At 38.0% G+C, this 21,547-nt stretch overlaps 1 protein-coding gene across 1 annotated transcript in view; it reads right to left on the reverse strand.

Moving 5' to 3' along the window:
* IKZF3 (IKAROS family zinc finger 3) overlaps positions 1-19,160 on the reverse strand; it is a 48,557-nt gene extending 29,397 nt beyond the window's left edge. Inside the window, exons 1-3 of the mRNA XM_074940490.1 lie at positions 19,058-19,160; positions 8,162-8,215; positions 7,001-7,111 (exon numbers count right to left, since the gene is read on the reverse strand). Of these exons, the coding sequence (XP_074796591.1) occupies positions 7,001-7,111; positions 8,162-8,215; positions 19,058-19,064 (172 nt within the window). The 5' untranslated portion in view covers positions 19,065-19,160. The remainder of the gene's footprint in view (positions 1-7,000; positions 7,112-8,161; positions 8,216-19,057) is intronic.
* Positions 19,161-21,547: the final 2,387 nt, after the last annotated feature.

Genomic DNA, 21,547 nt, shown 5'->3' on the forward strand with positions numbered 1-21,547 from the left:
GTTACATACAGTGTGAACAGAGGAAAGGGAGTACAGACCTTGAGAACTAAAAATCTATTGAATAATAGTAAGTACCTTTTTCCTCCTTGGCCTTGCCTTCTCTGACCAGATATGATACAGATAGTCACATACCTCAAAAGAAATTTAGTCTTTTTTTCCTAGGTAAGGATAATGGATTAAACAGACTAAGGAAATGACTGCACATTTCTGGCTAAGGCAATCAAGATTACTGAGTTTTCATACCTCTAATTCCTAATTACATTGGGCCCTGTTATAAGTGCCCAGCACAACACAATCTGCAACTGTATGTCATTCATAAACAAGTTGTAATGAAACTGACTAATTTTTGTTGATGTCATTAAAAATGTTTGGCAGTATTGCTTTTTGTTGACAGTACAGTACTGCAGAATTAAAACAAAGTAGAGTGAATCTTTTGTTGATAACATTAGGGAGATGTGACTTTCAGTTCAGACATAGCTATCAAAGCTCACAGACTTGACACAGTTAACCAGTACAGACTCCTTGCCTGGTTTTAACATTACAGAAATCCCCTGTTAAATGAACTTCTGCAGCAAAGTACTGCTGATGTTGTGAGATAACCCCTGAGTCCCATGAGCGGCAGGGCTCGATCTAGGCTTGGGAGATGTAATATTCTGATAAAAAACGGCACTTCCTTTTCAAGCAGATAAGTGCGTGTGCTAAACAGCACCACTGGAACCTCAGTGAGCGCCTAAGCGAGGGTTTGTCAGCCTCTCCTGTCTCACTCCAGCCTTTTAACCGCCCCCTTTCACACACCTAAATGCAGCAGCAATTAGCATCCATAAACCACAAATGTGGCTTCTATTTCTTTTTATTTCACAACCATGAAAGCTAGCTAACATTCATAACACTGAAAAAGTAGTCTGCCTCAACCAATGATGGAATTGAGACTTTAATTACAGTACTTGTGCTTGACCTGTGTCTCCCATGGAAACAAATATTTTTAATTTAATTTTTAAATTAAGGACTCTTCACTTAAGCATGTGCGCCACTCAAGGCCACCATGGTGGGGGATATGAAAAGGAAAGGGAAGTCTAAATCCTTCCCCCAATATCTGCCTCGTTGCTTGTCTCTTTTCTGACTAGTTACAGGAAGCACCATTGGAACACTTTTTTTCATAGTTGCAGGCAGGCATACACCATGTGCACCACAGCATACAACTTCAATTCCCTTGGGGCAGCAAGGGTTCTTTTTGTTCTTCACCAAGCTTTTTATTAACCTGCTACTACAGTTCTCTGTCTAACTGCTTGCACTATATTCAGTGATCATACTAAGGTCAAGCTCATTTCCTTGGGCTGTGTGTGTGAAAGGCTGAATTTCACTCACCATGTGTAACCTTTCTATGGCATGTTTTGAGCATGCGGCATGCAGGCAGAGGGAGCATCATATCACCCAGTGTGTGTTTGTTTGGCCAAGGGACTGTACAAATTTGAAATTGCTAGCTACAACTGCAGATTTTCTTACAACTGATTTGCAATGTTCCTGGGATGCTGCTTCTTGTTTTCCACTGAGAACAGTGAAGAGGGATATGGAAATGCAACAAGAATATTAGCTTTGATGAGATATTTTGACATTATATCATAATTCATTTATTGCCATTATTAATTTTCTGTAATGTCTCCTTGACGCTTCCCAATCTCACCATCTGCAAAGTTAGCCCAAAACTTCTACCAAACCAGTCCAGAGTTGGACAATATACAGATTGCAGTTGTCCCCACCTCGCACAAAGCTTGAAACCACGTCTCCATTACTCTATATAGAAACCACCTCCGCTGATAATGCAAGATTAATAAGTGAACAAGCTCTAAGAAATGATCATTGTTACCAAGTATGGATGATTTAATCATATAAACAGGGAAAATGCTGGCTTACAGCAGTAATGAAGGAAAATTATTATGGTTGGAGATATCTTTAATTGAAAAAAAAATACTAAACTATCAAATGCCTGATCGCCATCCAAATAGATGGCTGCCTGCCATTCAGCAGCTGGAGAACACCATTTGGGAATGGACAATGACCATAGGCTGGTGGAACTGAGTTCTTCTCAAAACCTGGCATGAGCGTCCATGGCTGTATAACATCAAGATAGAAAAGGAGGCTTCTCGGTAGGCCTTTGGTGAGCTAAGCTTGATAGTGAAGCACCAGACCACAGGGATGAGAGCACTGCTTCAATGTGGAAGAGATTTTGGACTTCCCTGTGAAAAAAAACTGTCCACCCTGGTCTTTTGGGGACAAGTTTGATGATGGGAAGTCAGTGGAGGGTATGTTGTGGAGACTTGCAGGACAATACAGAATGTGCTGCAGGGTGCGTGATCAAACGGAGTAAAAAGGCCACATGAGGGGCCAGAATATGGACAACCCTGGTTGCGCAGGTGGCGTCAAAGCCTGGTTTGACCTGTATAACTTTTAGGATTGGTGATGATGAAAAGATGGAAAGAGCCCAGCTTAGCCTGAGTCTGCACTCCTCACTTCCATTTCCAAAGTCGCAATGGTGGCACCATCTTTTCTGCTACTAAACTCTTCCCTAGGCCTGGAACATGCCAGAACCCCAGCCTCCTTCCCCCATCCTGCGATAAGTCAAGCTCCATGACATTGTGGAACAGGGTTCTGTGGTTTGCATGGGGTGTGGAGGTCCCCGTGTAGTTCCTCCATGGCATCACCACCCAGAAGAGTGGACTGTGTCAGCTTTGCTACTCTAGGACCTTCTCCACCCACAAGGGGATGAGGGCAAGCATAGCATTTGATTCACACTAACTGAATCCATTTAAAACTCTTTACATTTAAACATTTATTTTTAATCTTCAAAGCTGCAGGGGTGATGAAAGCTTTGGTGGATCATCAAGGGATGTTCATGAATGTGTACACAAGGTGGCCCGACAAAGAGCATAATGCCAGAATTTTCAAAAACAGCGGACTTGTGACGAGCAGAGAAAGGGGAACTGTATTCCTACTAACAACACTGACATGTTACCACTGTGATTCTGGATGACTCTGCATACCCATTTTTGCCATGGCTAATAAATCTTTTCATAGTTACAACAAACCCAAAAAGATGCACATCCAGTAATAAATCCAGCAGGTGCAGCATGGTGATGGAATGTGCATCCAGGTAACTGGAAGTAAAATGAAGATGGTTGTTGACCTGCAATGACTGTTCAGTGACTAATGTTCTAATTATCATACCCAATACATTTTGTATAGCATATGTGAAAGCAAACGTGAAGTTTTTAATTAACAATGGAATGCGAAGGCAGCTGGATTGGTATAAGTTCATGCACAGACAGTCACACAAGCAACTGTTCTTGAGCCTGTTAGCATAGCCTGCACTCAGCATGCTGCACAAATTAGAACTACTCTGTGCATAGACTATCAAACTGATGGTGCAGAACTGTATGTGAAGCAAACACAAAACACAAGAACCAGAGGTCCCATAACACAAGAACCAGGAGTTACCCAATGAAATTACCAGGCAGCAGGTTTAAAACGAACATAAAGAAGTACTTCTTCACACAACACATAGTCAACCTGTGGAACTCGTTGCCAGGGGATGTTGTGACGGTCCAAAGTATAACTGGTTCAAAAGAACTACGTAAATTCATAGAGAATAGGTTAATCAATGTCTATTACTCAAGATAGTCAGGGATGCAACCCCACGCTGTGGGTGTCCTTAAACCTCTGACTGCTAGCAACTGGACGATATATTCCCTATCACTCGATAATTATCCTGTTCTGTTCATTCCCTCTGAAGCATCTTGCACTGGCCACTGGTGGAAGACAAGACACTGAGCTAGATGGACAATTGGTCTGACCCATTGTAGCCACTGTTATGTTCTTAAGTAGTAAATGTCATTTTATGTTGTGATGCTGTGGTATGTCTTTTTATGTATTAAAAACATCCTTCTCCTATTTCCTCAAAATCTCTTTATTTGTACATTGAAGATCTTCATAGAGGAGTGGATTATTGTGGTGTTGTAGTGGGTTTATACTCTGGGTTGTTTCATGAAGGATGAATGTTATAATGGTGAGGTAGTTTATTGAAGAGTGAATTGATGATGTATTGTTATTAATAACAGTATCTTTGACGTGTAAAATTCACAGAACCTTTGTTTTCAAGAACAAAAGTTATTGCACAAAAGAGGGTTGCAGCAGGTCAGCTGCCATATAAAATAATATGTACAAGAGCAGGGTCAACATAAATGTTCTCTTCTCTGCACATAAAATATATTTGGATATAGCTTTTCTTTCATACTATTGCAGGTAGGTGAAGTGCCTGGAAAAATGTCATGAAGGAGCTAAAAGTAGGGGGCAGTCAAGTAACTACTAATGTCCTGACTGATGCCAGGATATTGGGCAGGTGATACGTTTTAGGTTCAGGCCAGATTTTCAAAGGTATGTATGTGACTAAAGATGCAAAGGGGTGCCCAGTGGGATCTTCTAAAGCACCTAAGCAGTTTTGTCATTTAAATCCTATTGATTTCAAAGGAAGTTAGGCAACTAACTTGCTTACACACTTTTGAAAAATCCCATTAGGCATCTATATGCATCTTTAGGTGACTAAATACCTTTGAAAATCTGGTCCTCAGTCTCTAAGGATATGTCTACACTATGGAGATGATACCGGCACAACTATGTCTGCATATGTTATGCTGGCATAACCCCATAGTGTAAACGCAGCATACATTAACAGAAGTGGTTTTTCTGCCAGTGTAGGAACACCACCTCCCCAAACAACATTAGCTACATTAATGGAAGCACTCTTCCATTGATATAGCTGCATCTACACTGGAGGTTATGTCAAGATAACTACATTGGTCAGGTTTTTTTTTCACACCCTGACTGACGTAGTTATACAAATATAACTTTCAAGTGTGGCCAAAGCCTAAGTAGCCCATTCTTTGGCAGAACTGAACACTTTTGCAGGATGTGGTATGGAAGCACTTTCTATTCCTGCTGCCTGTGCTGTACCTAGTTTGTGGAGAACTAGAGGATTTGCCTCATTCACAAGTTTAGCACTAAATTTACTTTGATATATCATTTTGTATTTTGTTAAAGCAGTTTTATTTTTAATTACTGAAAGGTTCTAAATGTGAAAGTTCATTTTAGACCGAAGTAAAACTGTTACTTCCAAGTTATGGCAAAAGCAGATAACATCTAACTTTAGTCATTTAGATCAGCGGTTCTCAAACTGTGGGTCAGGACCCCAAAGTGGGTCTCGACCCCTTTTTGATGGGGTCACCAGGGCTGGCTCAGACTTGCTGGGGTCCAGAGCCGAAGCCCAAGCCTCAGGGCTTTAGCCCTAGGCGGCGGGGCTCAGGTTATAAGACCCCCTGCCCGGGGCTGAAGCCCTTGGTCTTCAGCTTTGGCACACGTAGGGCAACAGAGCTTGAGTGGGCTCAGGCTTCGCTCACCCCTCCTGGGGTCGTGTAGTAATTTTTGTTGTTAGAAGGGGGTCGCAATGCAATGAAGTTTGAGAATCCCTGACTTAGGTGACCAATTCAGAGAAAAAAATTTTTAAAATGGCATGATTTAAGTAAATCCTGATTCAGAAAACTGCCACCTGAAGCCACAGACATAATTTGTCTTGATACTAGTGTATTTTCATGGACATGGTATATTTGAGAGGCAATATGAAACTGCTAAAACACCACATGGCTTTTCCTCAGTATATATTACCACATCCTCTGCCAAGCAGTATTTTTCACTGTCTGTGGTTGAGACCTGGCATAAATGAACATGCTCTACTCAGAGTAGCTGGAATGTTTATTAATGCTGTGATTTCACTTTATGACCATCTAGATACAGAGACCTATTTCAAGGCCCCCTATCTCAAATGTTGCAATCCTAAAGGCCACACCATGAAAGATTTCCAAGAATCCAAGGACTGCATCTTTTATCTTTTTTGCCTATTAGGTGCTTTGATACTACAGAGAAGAAGCCATACCAGTTTCTAGATAGAAAGAGTTAAATAGACATATAAATGTACATAGGATATCTTTTCAATTAAAAATAGGTACACATGGGTGTAATATTTGTATCTTCCTTGAGAGATATATAGAAATTGTTTGAATTCATGGTCAATAAAAACCTAGAGTTGCTCAGCTTTTTCCTCACTGAGCAGTTACAGGGAAAAGATTACTGTGTGCAGCAGTTTAAGATTCTACAGTGCACCCTTGTTCCAGGAGTATAGAATAATCTACCTTTCCTTTAGAAAATGAAGCTGAAAGCTGTGAAAATATTCTGAGTTAATAAAAGTGGTGAAGTGATATTGATGCACAGTGCCTTGCTAGCATATATATTGTTTTATTTGAAACAAACTACTTGTTTCAAAACATTTCAGTGTATGATTTTCAACAAGAAAACTTTGAGTGAATGATTCTGCATGAGGTGCATTACCCAAACTGCCTCTCATTATCTGAAAGTCTGTCACGGCTCCAAACAAAATTGCACCCAGACTTACATAACACTCCCTTCTTCTACAGTTTTGGTATCTGATATATTATTACTTACTATATCTGTATGATCTGTTATGTCTGTGTAAGTAATACATTATAAGTTCTTTGGGGCAGGGACCATTTTTCCTTGAGCTTTTGTACAGCATTGAGCACACTATTAGAGCTTGCTAAATAATAAATAAAGTTAATCTGTAAACTCATTCATAAACCCAAGATTGAAATGTACAGCATTTATCTGAGAGTGAACGTTTCATGGGTCCTGTATAAATGACCTATGTGCAATCTGCACATGGAGATTGTTTGATGGGAAATAGTAGTACTTCCTCCAATCTCCATATCACCTGGGAATCTGTTAAAATGTTCAGACCTCAAACTCATATTTCTCTGTTTGTATATCATGTAGCACATGGGAGCATGATCCTAATTAAAACTTCTAGGCATGAACATAACACAATCAAAGGAAGAAGAAGATCTTTAACTATTGTTTTCATCATGCAACCCCTGTTTACCTCCTGTTTCTTCATGAGGTTGACTGTGCTCTTTCATATCTTCCCTACTATCCATGTTTTCCATCTCCTGGAATTTGTTCACATTACAGTCTTTCAAAACTTCCTGTCCTTCTGAAGAAAAGAAAATGTTAAATGATAATAAGTAACCCTTCAATAGCATCTTCCATGTGATTATCTCAAGGCACTTTGCAAACTTTAAAATAATTTTCACAACACTCATGTCAGTCACCATTTTATGGATGAGCAACATAGCTCAGTGATTTGCTTATGATCATTCACTGAGTCACGGATAGAATTGGGAACAGATCCCCAAAACCACACACCCTTCTAAAACAGCAACTATCACCAATGCCATAGAATATACATCTAAAAGGAGTGTTAATCTATTGTTCAGACTTAAATATTCTGGAGCTGTTCTGAGTCAGGTTAAAACAGATATAAACTGAAGTAATTATATTTAATATGCCGTAGGACCTTGCTAATGTGTCCTAATGACTAGGAAACCCATTGCAAATTAGTTAATTTTATGAATTAGCAGATAAATAAACAAGAACTTTAAATAAAGCATAGAAAATGCTCACAAGATGTACTTTGCTCATATGGGGCTCAATCCTGCAAGATGCTGAAAACTCTGGCCCTCATCTAGCAAAGTGCTTGAACACATGCTTAACTTTAACCATGCGAGTAATCTCATTGAATCCAATGGATTTGTATCCGTGCTTTTGGAAAAATCACACCCTTAAATAGGAAAATTGTTAACTACATCACTGGTGATCATTTTGGCAGAAACAGCAATTAATGTGCTTATCCCACAATTCCAAATTGCCTCCCAGGCAGAAAAAGCCCCAACTATCACTTAACCAGATACCAAAACCTCCAGCTTCGTTTCTAAAACCTTTTCTTTTGTCCATGAGCAATGATAATTCTGAATCATACATTCTTTTCATTTCTCGTCTATCACACTATTTTCTAAAATTCTATTGCCCTCTTATGCATTTACTTCAACTCAAGAGTTTAATTTTCTGACCTGTAATGTCCATCTTAAGTTTTGTAATGTATCATCTAGTTCTAGTACATTGTGCAATTCTTCCATTTTTATTCCATTTAAAATTAACTAAGATTTTAAAGAGGAAGGTGAGAGAAAGCTTAAGGGTACAGTACCTGTAGCCACTGACTGTTCCTGAGAATTACTTAGATCCATACCTGACTGTGTATCTGGAAAGGACACAGACAAAGTAAATACTAGCAGCACTGTAAATTGCTAATAATAGTTTTTAAATTATCTCTGCTCTAACAAAGCTAGAAGAGTATAATTTATTATGAATAAACCTAAACAACAAAATTGACATTAATAATCTAAAGAAAGAGCTATCAAACAATTATTTTTATCAAGTGGAACTTGTACAATATAATTAATTTATACCCATTCTTTTTCTATAGCTCGACTAGTGTTAGGTGTCCAAAACAAGCAAACAGCATTCTTCCTTTTACAGTTTCTCAGTGTTACCGAATCAAATCATCTATGTTTTCCATTTAAGACCTCATTCTGAATGCAGCTTGATGGTAGTAGCTATGCATGGGAGGGATGTCTGTGGAGCGGAGTACTAGACGCTCCTAAATTCTCTTATTAAAAAAAAGGAAAAAAGCTCCTATTAATTTTGTTACATCAAATTTGTTTAAATAGGGGTGCAAAACTAACTTTGTTTCTGAATTCTCATAGGGATACTGGGGCAGAGATTTTAAAAAACTGGAGACTAAAGATAGGCTCCTAAGTCTGTATTTAGGAACATATATATGTGGTGTGATTTTCTAAAGTGCTGAGCACCCAATAGGTCCCTTTGAAATCAGTGGGAGCTACAGGTTCTCAGCATCTCTGAAAATGACTTAGTAGCTTAAGCAGTCATTGATTTTTTAAATCCTGGCCTGTGTAGATCAATGTACTGCACTTTCTAGATGCCTGTACTGTCATGACAACTTATAAATGTGGCTGATATTAATATTCACCTTTTTAATGGTGCCATAGCTCCCTGTTCCTTTATTTCCTCTTTCCTTCACTATTTTTGTTTCTTTACATGTCAGAAAAATCTTGAATTGTCTTTACATAATCAAACAAGAGACCCAGAGCACATAAAACTCATTCCTGACAGTTACATAACAGAAATGCACATACTGTGGCAGTGAGGTGTTAACCACTACTGACATTTACCCCATAATTATCTATCTTTACCACCACTGTTTATGGAACATTTCTGTGGTCTCTTCAACATCAAAATGTAAAGCTTTGGTAACTAAAAAGTAAAGATGCCTGGCACTGCATGAGGTTATCCTAAAAATTCTGGGCGAGTGTGACCTTACTGACATGTTCAGCTTAGTAAAAGTAAGTTAAAAAAAAAAAAAAAAAAGTTTTGTACCTGCCTGATAAAGTTGCTAAAAATTTTGGATCTATTTTGGTCTCCTAAATGCTTGTGTTTAGCTTTCATTTCTCAAATATTTTATCTGTGTCGCTCCCACTATGGTTAAACAGTAATGAGCAGTAAACAGAAAGAAAAAATTGATCCTTTTTAAGAGTGGGATTGTCAGAAGTATTCAGCACTGGCCTAATTCTTCTCCCATTGAACTTAAATGGGAGCACTTAGGCCAACACTGAATACTTATGAAAATCTCATTTTAAAATTAAATCAGAATCCCTATCTTCTCTCTCTCATTTAGTTATATGTGTCATTTCCATAGTGTTTATTAGCCAAGGATCCCAAAATACTTTACAGACATTAATGAGGCCTCTGAGACTCCCTGTAAATTAGGTAAATATTATTATACACATTTTACAGATGGGGGGAAATTTAGGTATAGAAAAATTAAGTGATCCATTCGAGGTCAAACAAACTCAGAGGCAGACTCCAAAACAGCACCAAAAAGTACTGGTTCTCAAGCCAGACCGGGGTGGCCAACCTGATCCCGAGAAGGAGCCAGAATTTACAAATGTACATTGCCAAAGAGCCACAGTAATACATCAGCAGCCCCCCCAACAGCTCCCCCACCCTGCTCCCAGTGCCTCCCACCCACCGGCAGCCCTGCTGATCAGCGCCTCCTCCTCCCTCCCGATCACCTGTTTTGTGGCGCGCAGGAGGCTCGGGGGGGGGGAGGAGGAGCGAGGGCTCTGCAGGCTCAGGGGCAGGAAGGGGTGGAATGGGGGCAGGGCCTGTGGCAGAGCCAGGGGTTGAGCAGTGAGCACCCCCCGGCACACTGGAAAGTTAGCACCTGTAGCTCCAGCCCCAGAGTCGATACCTGTACAAGGAGCCGCATAGTAACTTCTGAAGAGCCACATGTGGCTCCGGAGCCACAGGTTGGCCACCCCTGAGCTAGACCATAATATTTATTCTAGGGCTGTTGATTAATCGCAGTTAACTCACGCGATTAACTCAAAATTAATCGCGATTAAAAAAAATTAATCAGTGTTTTAATCGCTCTGTTAAACAATAGAATACCAACTGAAATTTATTAAATTTTTGGATGTTTTTCTATATTTTCATATATATTGTATTCTGTGTTGTAATTGAAATCAAAGTGTATATTATTTTTATTACAAATATTTCCACTGTAAAAACGATAAACAAAAGGAATAGTATTTTTCAATTCACCTCATACAAGTACTGTAGTGCAATCTCTTTGTCCTGAAAGTGCAACTTACAAATGTAGATTTTTTTGTTACATAACCACACTCAAAAACAATGTAAGACTTCAGAGCCTACAAGTCCACTCTGTCCTACTTCTTGTTCAGCCAATCGCTAAGACAAACACATTTGTTTACATTTACATGAGATAATGCTGCCCTCTTCTTATTTACAATGTCACCAGAAAGTGAGAACAGGTATTTGCATGGCACATTTGTAACTGGCATTGCAAGGTATTTAAGTGCCAAATATGCTAAACATTCTTATGCCCATGCATGCTTCGGCCACCATTCCAGAGGACATGCTTCCATGCTGATGATGCTTGTTAAAAAAAATAATGCGGTAACTAAATTTGTGACCTAACTCCTTGGGGGAGAATTGTATATCCCCTGCTCTATCTGCATTCTGCCATATATTTAATGTTATAGCAGTTTCCGATGTTGTTCATTTTAAGGTTTCAGAGTAGCATCCGATGAAGTGAGCAGTAGCTCAAGAAAGTTTATGCTCAAATAAATTTGTTAGTCTCTAAAGTGCCACAAGTACTTCTTTTCTTTTTGTTCATTTTAAGAACACTTTCACTGCAGATTTCACAAAACTTTTCACAAATGCTTTCAGAAGTCTTAAAAGAGCAACACTACAGAATCCAAACCACTAAAAATAAAAATCAACCTTCTGCTGGTGGCATCTGAATGAAAATGCGTCAGTCCACACTACTCTGGGTTGTTATTGAGCAGAACCCGTCATCAGCATGGACACATGTCCCCGGGAATGGTGGTTGAAGCATGAAGGGACATATGAATCTTTAGCGCATCTGGCACATAAATATCTTGCGATGCCAGCTACAACAGTGCCATGAGAATGCTTGTTCTCTCTTTCAAGTGACATTGTAAACAGGAAGCGGGCAGCATTATCTCCTGAAAATGTAAACAGACTTGTCTGCCTGAACGACTAGCTGAACGAGAAGTAGGACTGAGTGCACTTGCAAGCTCTAAAATTGTACATTGTTTTATTTTTGAATGCAGTTTGTTTTTTTACATAATTCTATATTTGTAAGTTCAACTTTCATGACAAAGAGATTGCACTATAGTATTTGTATTAGGCAAATTGAAAAATACTATTTCTTGGTTTTTTTTTTTACAGTGCAAATACTTGTAATCAAAAATATATATAAAGTGAGCACTGTACACTTTGTAGTCTGTGTTTTCATTGAAATCAATATATTTTAAAATGTAGAAACCATCCAAAAACATTTACATAAATGGTATTCTATTATTGTTTAACAGTGTGGTTAATTTTTTTAATCGCGCGATTAATCGTGTTTAATTTTTTTTAATCGGTTGACAGCCTTAATTTATTCATGCCTCTTCATCCCTTCTAAGTCTCCATGAGATCTCTATATACGATCTAAAGCAGAGATATTCATAAAGACAAAGATGTCATAATGTAATTCCTAAACATAAAGAGGTAATATCTCTCCCTCTCTTAAATCATTTGTTTTTCATTTAACGGCTATGGGATGTCACAGCTCTGAAATCTAATAACTGAATACCATGTCCAGATTTATATGAAGTCTGATAATTCAGTAATATCTGGACTGTGGGAATAACTTAGCATTTTGACCTCTTCCTGGTCACTTCTGACTCTTTATGATTTCTGAATAGAGTTGCATGTTGCAAAATAAAGTCTTCCAAAGTTAATGTTTGAATGTGCAATTCAAGAAAGAACTTAAGCATATGCTTGAGTCTAAGTGTTTTCCTGAATTGGGGCCCAAATTAGAAGGAAAGCAATTCGGGGGGGCGGGATTGGTTGTTCACGCTAATTTCTATAAAATAATGCTTCACAATAAATGCCCTGAAGGTTGCCTTGAAGGTACTTCATTTTGTATGACAGTTTTTTCCACTAAGAGACAAGGTGGGTAAGGTAACATTTTTTATTGAACCAGCTTCCGCTGGTGAGAGAGACAGTTTTTGAGCTACACAGAGCTCCTCTTCAGGTCTGGGAAAGGAACTCCCAGCATCACAGCAAAATGCAAAGTCAAACAGATTATTTAGCATAAGTAGTTAGTACATATTTTCCACTGGTTTTCTTGCCCATACATTTCACCAGGTACCTTATTAATGAAAAAAGAGATCCCTTTGGTCAAAGACTTTCAGAGAAGACATCTTCTGAAGAACAACCACCAGGGAAAGCTAACATTTGTCTTCAATCCCATTTACTACCGATATCAAATAACCACTTGATATGTTGATCATCAACTAAATAGAAAGGCTAAGTAGTTTTGTTCCATTAATGTTCATTTTCTTGTTTTACTCTCTGACTTTTTGGACAACCATTTGCTGATCTGGTGGGTATCATTCACATGCAGTATTTACTGTACTTGTTCCACATGTATTGTTTTGATTTTTCCATGCTCTGGTTTCATCTCTAATCCTTTCATAGTTGAATGGACAAATAAAATGTTGGTTTTAGCTACATGACATACATTCTTAGCTCCTGATGGGCCTCATCCCAAGAAGATAAAGATATCCACCTCTAAAAAGGCAGAGACTGTCATTCACTACAAGTTTGTACAATGCCTAGCACAATGGGACTCAACCTGTTGGAGATATTTAGGTGCTACCGCAATATAAATGTTAAACAATATGTTTGATTTTTTTAATCAATACTTCAAAAGAAAAAAATTCTCTGATATCTGCAATGTAGATCTCAGAAATACAGAAAGCTGTGTTTTATATACTGTAACATATAGTGCGTAATTTGAAGACCTACTCTAACTTTCACAAAAATGTACAGTACAGTTCTCCAGTTCTGCATGTCTTCTGTATTTTTTGACAACAGAGTCTAAGAAAATAACATTTTGACCAAAAGTGGGTGAATTTACCCAGAGACAAAAGTCACTTATGTGTTATCTAAAACAGGCTGATCTTTAGGCAAATTATGGAGTACATCCTGTTCTATAACCTTTTTGGAATAACTTGAGATCTTAAGCATCTCTTGAAGTGTTCTCAAAAAGGAATCATCTGGCATCATGTGATATTACCCACCATTACACTAAATAAGAAATCCAAATGCAAAATCCACCGTTCATGTATCTCATGGCACTGAGTGAATACCTGTCCACTGATATATATATGCCATTCCTGTGGCTTTCTTTCTTTCAGTCCCCCCCCCCCCCCGCATGAGCACTATCCCTGTTTTTTTCCATCAGGAATGTAAAAGGGCTAGTATTTCCTTCTGACAATGCAAACTCCTCAAATACTCTCCATTGGGAATGAGCACAATTAATAATAAAAGAAAAAATAGCTAATTCTCTGATTATTAATGTGTTCTCCAGTTACATTTTCAGTGTAATAATAAACTGTGAAATGTGAATTAGCTTTCCATTTTCATGTGATAAGAGATCCTCTTCAGAAGCCTATTTTATCTGAAACCATCAATCCTGGGAATAAAAACAAATTACTACACATCTTAACACTTCAATAATCTGTTTTTTTCAAAGCCTAATTTATTATATTCAAATCATATCCAAAGAAAAGGTGTTAAAATGCTCAGCAGAAAAGGTAGGAATCCATTGGTTCATGCAATGCAACTTTTTTCATATTTGTCTTATATCATAATTAAACACATTACATTGTCATGTTCCAAAGTCACAGTCAAAAAGTTAAATGCAAAAAAATTATATATTACTAGAAATACTGGACTTAGAAATCAAGGAGTTTCACAGCTAAGGCATTCGATTTGTCATTTTCTTACCTTATAAAGTCTAAATATGAAGGCCTAGAACAGTGTATGACAGGCTTCTACTGTGATACTTATGGGAAACTCCCAGCTGATAATAACTAGGTATATGTCCAGTTGGGACCATTGATACCAATTCTAATTAGCTGCATGTTTATACCTTCTAGTTGTACAAACAACTAGTGTATGTACCAAACAGCCTGATTTTGTTACACTATCACATTTTTATTCCACTCTGAGATAATCAAGAGGCCTTAAAATGAGTGGGAAAGGCTCCCTATGAGGACATGGGGGGAAGGGGGGAGAGGGAGGGCACCTGGCTGGTGTGGAACTGGTGTAAGGACTCTGCAGGGATCAAACTCCCAGAACTAAACACAGTGGGTATATCAGGAACATGTTGGGGGCGTGGCTGCACTGTATTGTGGCAGCTATTTGCTTGAGGGCCCACAAATGGACTTGGGAAGCAAAATATAAATTAAAGTTACCTAGAGACCATCTTAAATTAGGGCTGATCTACGTCAACACAGTTTTTGTACCACTATATTGATTTAGAAACCAATATAGCTAAAGCACTACAACTCCCTAGAGTGGACACAGTTATACCACATAAAGGTATACCTTGTTCAAATAAGTTATATATAATATAATATAATATAATATAATTAATATAAGCACCTTTGTATGGTATTCAGTCAGCTATACTAGTATAAGAACCTTTATATTGTATTCAATAATCTATACCACTTTAATGCACTAAACTGTACCAATATAAGCATCTTTAAAGGTATAACTGTGTCCATACTAGGGAGCTGTACCATTTTAACTATATCCATTTTTAAACCACTAGTTATGGTGGTACAAAAACTGTTTAGACCAGCCCTTAATCTCTCAGTGCAGAGACTATCCCTTTATGTGGATTTGTACAGTGCTTTGCACAATAGGACCCTGGTCATGACTGGGGCCTTTGGGAAATACAGCACTATAAATTAATTAAATTAATATTAAAAAATAATGACATTATGTATCATGTTTTTTTCCCCATTCACTAATACCACAGTATTTGCATAACTTTCAGGCCTCAATATCCATTCATCTGCACCTGGTTTTCATCAGACATTAGACTTCTCTAAAGGTCCTTCCTTCAAGCCCTTATGTTTTCTTCATATATCCTCAGACCTCCCTTCTCAATAAAATATTTTGAGCCAAATCCTTCCTTGTACCATGCAGGTGTGCTAGAAGGAGAAATGGACATAGGAAGCCTCTGTGCTCCATGAAAACAGTAGAACAATATCTACTTAGCGCTCAGAAAAGCACAAGGTGGGGCTCACTTACATATCGGCTAGTCCTCATAAACTTCATGGGGGCAGGAACTGCCGGCTAGGGTACATGGGAAATGTGCAGCTGACTAAAGTGTATGTTGCATTTGGTGCGCAATGTTCATTTACAAAACAGAAGTAAAGTGCAATAGGTAGTGAGACTCACTCTATGCCAGCATCAGAGCTGTCAAATAATACTTAACAAAAAAACTTATTCAAGGGATATTATTTTATGAATGTTTTATTCTGTTATTTGACCAGCATACAGAAGTGGCTGAATAACTTGTGAACATATGTAATTAATCAAGTATTCAATGACTTGTGATCTTGTCAATTAAATATATAGTGAATAATATCTATTGGCCACACATATCTAACCAGCGGAATGGCAAGTGTGAATCTGGCACTTATGTTCTCTTCTCTCTGTTTGCCACCACCAGTTAAGAGCAGGATTTTGCCTTCTTTATTAGTATATTACATTTTCCAGTGCAACTGTAATTCAACATATCAAGGATGAAATCTTGGCCCCACTGAAGTCAACTGAAGTTTTCCAATTGACTTTAATGGAGTCAGCATTTCACTGCAAATACCTATTTCACAGATTACTATTTGCATTCTCTTGTATTTTCAATTTCTAAAGACAATTATCCCTGCTATTGTTGCATGTAGTAGAGAAATTAAAACTATTTACTCTGTCTTGATACCATCTTAACAGGTGCAAGGAACCTCTGAAATAAAAATACAACAGTCTAGGCCTCTGTCTGCAATCAGAACTACACAGTTTAAATTTTTAATCCACCAAGAGTCCTAATGCAAGATCAGTCTTTATTACATATAGTATGTAATTTCCAATATTTTTCATATTCGAAACCATGTTATACTTCTAACATGTGAACAAGGGAAAGCCTATTTAATTTTCAGGTTGAAGTGCCTTATTTGGCATTTCAAACTTCAATAACTTCCTGAATAAAACACTTGGCCCTATTTCATCTTTTATTAAACAAAGTTATTTCTTTTCACTTTTTAAATTATATCTGTGTCCCTAATAGTATCTTTCTCATAGTCTCAGAGAATCCAGCTAATAGGGCATTAAAGCTCTTTCCCTTTAAAGCATTCCCTTTTTCCTAGTAATTTTCATTCCCTTTTTGAATAATTGAGACATTTCAATTTTAGAAATAACTTATGTCATAACCTAAGTAGACTAAACTGATTCTTTTCCACATTTTCCACCATGGCTCTCTGCTAAAACCAGTATGCATTTTGAAAATGACCTTGAAAATTCAAAACATAAGAGTATTCAGGTTTTTAGTCTATAGATCCCTCAAAATAAACACGATGGGACTTTAATCTGGTCCTATAACATTGTGCTAATCTGACATCCTTCCCCATGGACTGTGCCTCAACATGATGGAAATGCCCATAACCCTGAGAACTATGCTGGTAGGAATATAACCGGTAGGGCCACCCATGCCAGATAGGCTGAAGGGTAGGAGCCACACCAAAGGCAGTCTACCTGCCCTCCTGCTATGAGGTTGAAAGAGGGCTAACAACCTGTTCCTGCAAAAAACAAAGCCGTTACAGAAATATACAATACTTCTCGACTCAATATTGGAAAGCTGTGATGAAGGCCCTATGTTCCCCATGGAATAAAGAGGCATAAATCAAGCCAGTCTTATGGACTATACAGTACTTTAAATTAGACTTTGACATATGTTGGAAAATATAATATCTAGCAGTATGCAGTTATGGACAACACTCTGATTTTCACTTTAAATTTTGATCTACATTGGCATCTATCTTAAGAAATTGACCTTGTGTGGTATGTAGGATATCTTTTTTCAGTTTATTCATGCCAATACATTAAATGCAAAAATACTAATCACACAAGGTCAAATTCTGCATTCCTTAATAAAATAAACTTCCCCTAAACTCTAATATTTGGTCAAGTAAGGACTACAGAATTTAGCTCATAAACACCAGGCCCAATCTGAAAACCCTTACTCTTGCAAGTAACCATTTATTCATGTGAGTAAAACCTCACTGACTTCCGTCGGATTACCTCTTCTTTTTTTAGGGCAGGAAAAACAAGGGAAGATATCCTGGCCCCACTTGAAGTCAATGGTAAAGCTCCAGTGGAGCTTCAGTGGAGCCAGGATTTCCCCTAAAAGTGTAAAACTAGGATTATAAAAGAAAACTTTATAGTTATTGTGTCCAAAGAGAAGACAGTGTAACTTTATTCTGTACAGCATCTTTCACATAAATTGCATCCGAAAACATAAGAAACTTTAGTACACTTCAAATACATCAAGTGAACTTCAGAGCGTAGGATGTCACATAGGACCCACTGGCAACATTAAAACTTGAACCATCAGTAGAAAGATATATTTTACTTGCAAGAGTTTTTAAAAGACAAATAAGCAAATTTTTGGAGAAAAAATATACATTTCACAGAGGTAGAGGCCTGCTCATTACTTATTCAGAGACTGTTCTCATTTGCTGAATAAAAACATACAGTAAGTAATCACAACTCGATCAGCTAAGAAAAATGAAACTGACACATGCAAGTACACCCATTCTTTCAAAGCATTCACGGCTATCAAGCTGTGGCTACCCGAATTGAGTCAGATTGTATTTAAATTATGAGTCTCACAGAAAATGTACATCTCAAAATCTTTCATCACAAGAGGGCTAGACATTGTTAAAACAACATTTTAATTTAACCTAAAATAAGGGGGTCTCCCCCTCCAAGTGAGTGAGACTAGGCAGGGCTGATTTTACTCTCAGGCTTTTTTAACATCAAGAATCGAAACAATGTATTAATAATCTCACTCTCAAACTACTAGTGAATGGGGCTAATAGCAAAGGTTGTTAACAATATGAAGAAACAAAGTATTTTGCCTCGTTTCAAATACTAGAACCTAAATTAACCTGCAACTTCTTTTTAACTGGATACGAAAGTTGCGTGCGCTTTTTATAAGCACAAAGAAACCCACACGCCCTTAATTCGTTAAAACCCAGAATATGAGCTGTAGTTAAACCGGGCTCTAAATCTAACTTTAACATCCATGTTGCACAGGTTCTGAAATTAAACGTAGAAAGAGGCTCGACTCGTTTCCTGTTTTATTGCAACACACGATTTGATTCCACCTCTATGGATTGCAATCTGGTTGCAGAAAAGATAGCAAAAGGAGAAACTTTCAACTGACTGCGAGGACAATCACGATTTATAAAATACTCCATTAAATACGATTAAAGCAACAACAAAAAAAAACCCGAGGGATCCCTAAACCAGTGCACTACACCCTTGTAAAAACAGCGGAGTCTCTTCTCACCTTCCATGCTGCTGTTCCACGTGTGCTCCCTACTCCACGTGCTGGTCCAGGGCTCTAGGATTCTCAACTGCAGCAGGCGGGAGATTCCCAGCGACTGGGCTTCCGCTCTGGATAGGAGACTGTGACATCAGGCATTTAAAGGGACAGGAACTCATTGTCTGTGTGATTAGAGCGGCGCCGGGTGGTGGTTTGAAAACCTCGTGCAAAACTGCTGCGAGAACACACAGCCCCTGTAATCCCTTTAATGAGTCTGGTGCAAAATTTCAACCTCTGGCAGGAGAAATGGGTACATTTCAGAATTAGCTATTATTATTGTTAATTAACTAATTTAAAAATTCATTAATTTCATGTGATTGAAATATGTTTAATTTCAGGCACAAAAAATGCCACCTCGATAGTTAAAATGTGTTACCGGCAAGTTATCTAGAGTGGGAGGAAATTGGTGTGTTTTTGAGAGTTAAACTTTTAAGACCATACATGTTGATAGGTGGAGGCAGTTGGACTAGTGCTAAAATAAACATTTAAAATGTCATTAGGATTTTTTAAAAGGCTTCTTCATAGTCCTGTAACCTGAGATTTATAAACATCATAACGTTTTACTTTTCTCCAGCACCCTTTATCCCAAAGTGCTTTGCAAACAACCTACAATGCAGAGGCATTGTAATGCAGATATCTGAGGGATATAGGGTCCTGCCTCACCAATCTGTGTGCAGGATGCTTAATAATAGTGCAAAGGAAGGGGGGATTTTTGGTAGGGATAGAAGGGCAAACTCCTATTCTCACACAAAGCACCAGTGACTCAAAAAGTGCCATGGCAAACCCTACTCTTAGAAAAAGGGTCACAACAAATGTCATGGATCTTTATCTCCATGTCTGCAGAGATGGCTTTATGACCTTCCAAGTAAAGAATCAATGGCAGAGTCCCCAGAAACATGCAGATACTACTTGGAGAGAGGAGCAAGTTGTACAAGACAGAATAACAACGCTTGCCATTCATGGAGCTACAGCAGTGGCAGAGTTGGGAACAGAAGCCAGGTATCCTGATTACCAAATCCATGTCCTATTCCCTGGATTACATTGTCTCCCCAGAAGCTTCAGAAGGAGTCCCAAAAGCATGGGATCCATCCTGGAGGTGTCACTGATGAAACTGGGAATGAGGTCTTATGTGACTGCCCCTCTCCATGATCCCATTAACAGAAAGGGAAACTGGGCTCTGAGTTGCTGAGGATGTTATAACACCCCTAAAATGTGGTGTCCTAAGTCATCACGTCTTGACACGTACATATCTTTCTTAGTTCCCAGTGACTTGTTCCACGGAAGTTTCTTCACATGCACAACATTATGATTAAAAAAACATGGTTCTTTTAAAGGAATGGCCAAAGTGCATTCAAGGAATTCCACATCTCCCATGTCTGCCCTCCTCTTTAATACAAACAGGACGTCAGCAGATACTAGTTTCCAGCATGGATGACACATCTTGGTCCAGTTGAACTACTGTTGTCTGTAAGATATATGCCTCCATATTAAACATAAAAGACAGATGCAATGTGTTCCATTCAAGCAATTTGCCATTGTAGCCCACATTTGTGAAAATAGTTTACCACTCCTTCCATAAAGCAGGTGATCTAATGGGCCCATAATCCATTAAAACATTTATCCAGTTAAAAATTGTGCTTATCATTTATACAGTGGTTTTCATTTGTGAAGTCCTTTACAAGTATTAATTCCCACAATACCCCTTAAAAGCCATTGGGGGCTACTTTGTTTCAGTCATCTATTAGTTACTCCAAAGACAGTAACTACTGTATTGCTAAGAATTCGACAGGAGTAACTCAACTACCTTGCCTTGATGGGTTTGTGACTCATTTCTTACAATTTGGCAAGGGTAATTTAGGACTTTGTTTGAATGAGTGTTGCCAATAGCATGCCAGCATGCCCACACTCAACATGAAAAATATTTTTCTTTCTTTATATTTAATTTCCTTTATGTGTAACTTGGACTGGTACTGTTTTTCCATCATGTAAACATAGTGACATGGTCTTCAGAGACTTGCATCAACACTGTTTTCTCTGTGTTATTCACCCTCACAGGCTTGCATATATATTAACACGCTATTGCTGAGACTACACTTGGCATCTCTTTAGGTTTAATAAAGGAAAGTCAATGATTGTTAGCTTTTAAAAAAAAGCAAAAATAACTCAGTTGTTTAAAAAATGACAAATTACAAAGATGCCTAGTAAACACCAGTAATGATTAACTCCATTCAGAAACCTTTACTGCTAACAATGAATCATCTTTGTTCCTACAACTCAACAAAAAATAGCATGAAACTGGCTCTAATAAACACTTGGGAACCAAATCAGTTGAAGTTTTGAATGTGCAAGAATTCACATGTTAACTAAAAATAGTTTTGTAATTTTTTTATCAGAGTTCAGAATTATTTACTAAGAAATGGCCCTATGAAATTTTAAATGGCCTAGATATTACAA

This window comes from Natator depressus, chromosome 27 (genome assembly GCF_965152275.1).
Source record: "Natator depressus isolate rNatDep1 chromosome 27, rNatDep2.hap1, whole genome shotgun sequence".
NCBI lineage: Eukaryota > Metazoa > Chordata > Testudines > Cheloniidae > Natator > Natator depressus.